The following is a 5,701-nucleotide window of genomic DNA, read 5'->3' on the forward strand; positions in this document are numbered from 1 at the left end:
GCCCTTTCATCCGGCCGCCCCGTCACTGCTGCCGGTTTAATTTCCCACCCGTATTCGGGCTAAACCACGCCCCCTAGTCTTAAAGGAGCACGGGGATTGGCTAATGGTGCACAGTCACCAGCACGCAGCGACCCTCATACCATCAAACCAGTGCAGCCAGTCTGCGACACTAAAGGGTCATATAGGTGTTTCCAATAAAGTGGCCACAGTGGGGGAAGCACAAGGTAGTGTTGGTGTTTCCAATAAATTGGCCGCTACAGTCCCAAATTAGGTGTTTCTGATATTCTGGCCACGGAGGCGGAGCACAGGGTAGAGTAGCTTGTTCTAATAATATGGAAATTGGTGGAGTTTAAGAGTAGTGTTTCTAATAAAGTGGCTACAGTGAGTAACAGCACAATGCAGAGTAGGTGGTTATAATAATATGGCAATTAGAGTCTCAGATTATGGGTTTTAAATAAAGTGGCCAGAAGTGTTTCTAATAAAGTGGCCAGAAGTGTTTCTACACAAGAAACAACACAAGATAGAGAATGTAGATGTTTCCAATAAAGTGGCCATAGTCCTAAATTAGGTGTTTCCAATATACTGGCCAGTAAGTGAGGGGTTTCTAATAAAGGGGCCAGAAATGTTTCTAATAAAGTGGCCAGAAGTGTTTCTAATAAAGTGGACAGAAGTGTTTCTCATAAAGTGACCAGAAGTGTTTCTATTAAAGTGGCCAGAAGTGTTTCTAATAAAGTGACCAGAGGTGTTTCTAATAAAGTGGACAGAAGTGTTTCTCATAAAGTGACCAGAAGTGTTTCTATTAAACGGGCCAGAAATGTTTCTAATAAAGTGACCAAAAGTATTTCTTAATAAAGTGACCAAAAGTATTTCTTAATAAAGTGACCAAAAGTATTTCTTAATAAAGTGGCCAGAAGTGTTTCTAATAAAGTGGCCAGAAGTGTTTCTAATAAAGTGGACAGAAGTGTTTCTCATAAAGTGACCAGAAGTGTTTCTATTAAAGTGGCCAGAAGTGTTTCTAATAAAGTGACCAGAGGTGTTTCTAATAAAGTGGCCAGAAGTGTTTCTAATAAAGTGGCCAGAAGTGTTTCTAATAAAGTGGCCACAGTAAGAATAAGAAGCATAATGTAAAGAAGATGTTTCTAATACATGGCATTCCAGCCAATCATAGTAGAGGAGGGCGGGGCTTGCTGGAATGAGGGAGGAGAAAAAATACAATTCTCTCTCTGTCTCTCTCTCTCTCTCTCTCTCTCTCTCTCTCTCTGTTAAAGAGACAGTAGCCGGGTCTGTAGTGTGTATTGTGTAACAGTGTGTAATAGTGCACTGTCACTTTAACTGGATCAGTGCCAGTGTTCTCTGATCTTGAGAAACTCTGTTGTTGCGCAGTGAATGTGTGAATGTGTAACAGCACTGCTGATAATCTGGTTATTGATCAGTTATTGATTGCTGATCTGTGATCTGATGATTATCAGTGAACAGCACGGGGCCGGGTGTGAGTTCTGGCAGCACAGTGACCTACATGCCTGCATAATAAGAGTGCAGGCGATTTAGAGCACGCGGAGGAATGTGGCACACACACACACACACACACAGCGTGTTAAAACACAGTGTGTGTTTTAAAGGCACAGTACACAGTTCAATGCTGCTGAACTCTTCAGTTCTGAACAGTCTTAAAAAGTGAACAGTGTTTAAATGTTAAAAATAAAATAAAATAATTAGAATAAGGATTAGGACTGATCTTCATGTGAACTATACTTTTATTAATAGGATTTAATATTACATATTATTATTATTGTTTAAAATTAATATTATATATAATTATTAGAAATGTAATTGACCACTTTATTGGAAACACCTACCTATTCACACCCAACATAAGACTCTAATGGCCAATTTATTAGAAACACCCAATGTGAGACTCTAATGTCCAATATATTAGAAACGCCCAATGTGAGACACTAATGGACAATTTATTGGAAAAACCTAATGTGAGACTCTAATGGCCAAATTATTAGAAACACCCAATGTGAGGCTCTAATGGCCAATTTAATAGAAACACCCAATTTGAGACACAAATGACTTCTTTATTAGAAACACACAATGTGAGACTCTAATTGTCAATTCATTAGAAACACCCAATCTGAGACTTTAATGGCCAATTTATTAGAAACACCCAATGTAAGACTCTTATGGCCACTTTATTAGAAACACCCAATGTGAGACTCTAATGGCCAGTTTATTAGAAACACTAAATCTGGCACTTTAATGGCCAATTTATTAGAAACACTCAATGTGAGACTCTAAAGGCCAAATTATTAGAAACACTAAATGTGAGGCTCTAAAGGCCACTTTATTAGAAACACTAAGTGAGTGCTGCCCCCTGGTGGTGACTCCGGGCAGTACAGTCAGATCAGTGGGTCCAGTATATCTCAGTAGTGTAAACCAGGGGGCACGGTGCCAGCGGGCTCTGTGGGCTCTGTGGGCGTGTTGTGAAGAAGTTCAGAAATTCTCACCCATAATTTACATTCGTTCCATAATTCTGACATCATCAGTGTGTAGAACCCACAGCTGCTGCTGTGTATTGTGTATTGTGTGCTGACTGCTGCCCTCCTTCACACACATACACACACACACACACACACACATACATACACACACACACACACACACACACACACACACACACACACACACACACACACACACACATATTTGTAAATGCATATGTTATGTATGAACTGCCCACCCGCCAGTTTGTAGAAGTGCAGAATTCCAAACACGTGTCGTATACATAAAAACATACAAAAAATAATGACATAAATACATACAAAACAGGGCTACATATCCCAGCAGGCATTTTTATTACACACAGAATGAAGAACAACAAGCAAATTACACTATAAATAATTACATTGCAACAATAATAATTACATTTTCTATATATAAACAGTAAGTAATTTAATAATAAAATCTAAAAACACTGTAAAAATATTAAAGCCTTATACGTTTTATTCATATACAGCAAATAAGGGCTGATATTAAACCATGTTCAATATAATCAGATATTATATGACTTTTATGTGAAATTTGTGGTGCTTTATTTTTGTTTTCCGATTTATAAATGATACTTGTTCAAATGATGTGTTGTTGATTTCTAAACTAAAATACATATCCAGTATGAAGTTGTAATAATTTATATCCAGTATGATCTTCTAAGAATTACATTACATTATGAAATATGCTGTTTGAAGTTGAATAAATCAATATTAAGTATTCAGCTTTAACAATATTAATATCCAATTTAAATACAATAGTATATGATATGAAGTTGTAATAATATAAATATATGTAAGTTATTAAAAAAATAAATAAATCCAGTATGAACTGCTTATAAATTAATATTCAGTATGATGTTTTTATACATTCTTACGAATTAATATCCTATATGAAAGCTTTCTGAATTAATATCCAGTATGAATTTCTACAAAATGTATATCCAGTATGATTTTCAAATAATTTAATATCAAGTATGAATTTCTTATATATGAATGTCAGTATAAATTGTATTACACCAATATACAGTGGAATGCTCTAATTAATTACTATCCAGTATGAAGTTCTGATAACATTAATATCCAGTAGGTATTTATGAAATTCTTTGGTGAATAGCTTTTTGTGCTGAATTATTCTATATTACTCTATGTTATTATTATTCTATATTATTATTCTATATTACAGATTGAGCTGGGCTTGCTCTTAGCACCATGCTAACTCAAGTACATACACTTTCATGGCTTGTTAGCTTATTAGCTTGTTAGCCATGTAGCTCCAACAACACAAACATCAACAACACAAAACTTTAAATAGTGATCAAAAACTGTGTCTTAGGGCTAAAATAGAAGTTTGTTTGATTTTTAAAACTACTTTTTAAATTTTAACTCCAATCCAGAAGCTAATGCTAACCTTCCCTCCTCACACGTAGGCTTTGTCGGGTTTGTCCTCTGCTGTCGTTGCCGGTGTTGTCGCCGGCGTTGTTGTTGTCGTCACTGTTGGCTGTGGTTTACTCTTTCCAAAACTGGAGACGGTAGGCGGAGCTCCTCTGGGGGCGGAGCCAAGATACATCACAGCCCCGCCCACTAGCATCAGCAGTGCCATCACCCACCCGAGGTAAATCGCCGGGCCCAGCTCCCGCTTGAGTGGCGGTGCCACGCTGGGGTCGTAGAAATCCCGGATCACCACGTACGCCGTCCAGGTGACGGGGAGGAGGAAGACCACAGCGGAGAAGACGAAGAGCGCGGCGGCCGTCCGCACCAGCCGCTCCTTCGCCTCCTGCCGGTCCCCCAGGCAGTGGGTGCACTTCAGACCAGTCACTGCCAGCGGCAGCGCCAGCAGGCACAGCAGCAGCGCCAGGACCGTCAGGGCGCGGCACAGCTGGGCGGAGCCGGAGAGCGCCAGGCCCGAGTCGTAGGCTTTACACTGGACCTTCCCCCACTGTGATAGGCAGGTCATCCAGAGCCCCTCCCACAACATCTCTGACACCACCAGCTCGTTGCCCACGAACGCCGATACCCGCCACCAGGGGGTGGCGCACACCAGACCGCTGCCCGCCCACCCGGTCAGCGCCAGCAACAGTCCCATCACCTGGAGACCTGTGGTCGCCATGGCAACAACCGGCAACTGGTTATTTTGCGATGGTCTGTTTGCGATGCTTCGTAAGAATTCCGTACGATAACAATCTTCACTGTAAACCTGGAGAAATATGGAAAAAAACAGAGCATGCATCAAAAATCTGTAAACTGATCTGATCATCACATCCAATAATATTCCCACCTCCAACCTTCAGCAGTTTGCCCCCTCTACTTAAAAAATCTACTGGATATAACTGTATTTTGTGGACAAATGAGACAATACAAGAAATTTTTTAATGTTTGGATGACAAACCTTTATTAGGAGAGAATGGGTCATGCACCAAGACAACGACCCTAAACACACATAACAGAGGAATGGACTAAAATCCATTCCCTTCCCAAGCCGAACAGCAAGACTTGCTGCTCACAGATATTGTTAAATAAGATGAATTTCCAATAAATAAAAATAGGTTTTATATAATAAATATATTATTTTTACATAAAGTAAAATTTATGCAGAAATATAGAAAAAATATATATATATAAATATAGAAAAATGGAACAGTGGTAAAGAAGCTGATGGAGATGCTGCTTTTTTCCCTTACCTTTGAGATGTTCTCCTCTTTTTTATACGGAGAATATTCCAGATCAGTCAATTACAGCCAGTTAACCTATAGTGGTGTTCTGGATCCGTCCAGCAGAGCTTTTAGAAACTGAACAACAGGAGAAGACCTAATCATAAGATTATCTTTAAATACTGTGATATAATTTTGTGTGTATGTAATTACGTACACCAAGAGTGATGATCAATACTGTACATATGGATAAATTTATTATATCGTATAATCCGAAATGAAGAAATATAGAATATTGTGATATACATTTTGGCCATATTTTCCAATACTAAATTTTGTTAAGATATTTCACTCAGTATTTCAAACTTGTTAAGAAAAAATAAGATTTCAGGTTAGGATTTACTGCATTGTAGATATTAATGTTATTAGAGCTTCATTTTAGAAATTCTATAAACATCAAACACTCTATATAAAATACAAAAAAAAATCTAAAAGAACAGA

The 5,701-nt window shown here is 38.4% G+C and overlaps 1 protein-coding gene across 1 annotated transcript; it reads right to left on the reverse strand.

The window, feature by feature from the left end:
- Nucleotides 1–3,894: 3,894 nt before the first annotated feature.
- On the reverse strand, nt 3,895–5,336 carry LOC103033904 (claudin-9). Its single transcript, XM_007242491.4, has 2 exons — nt 5,231–5,336; nt 3,895–4,746 (listed from the first exon to the last, which is right to left on the reverse strand). Exon 2 carries the CDS (start codon nt 4,657–4,659, stop codon nt 3,970–3,972), a length of 690 nt encoding a protein of 229 aa, XP_007242553.3. The 5' UTR covers nt 4,660–4,746; nt 5,231–5,336; the 3' UTR covers nt 3,895–3,969.
- Between the last annotated feature and the right edge of the window lie 365 nt (nt 5,337–5,701).

This window comes from Astyanax mexicanus, chromosome 21, assembly GCF_023375975.1.
Source record: "Astyanax mexicanus isolate ESR-SI-001 chromosome 21, AstMex3_surface, whole genome shotgun sequence".
Classification (NCBI taxonomy): domain Eukaryota; kingdom Metazoa; phylum Chordata; class Actinopteri; order Characiformes; family Acestrorhamphidae; genus Astyanax; species Astyanax mexicanus.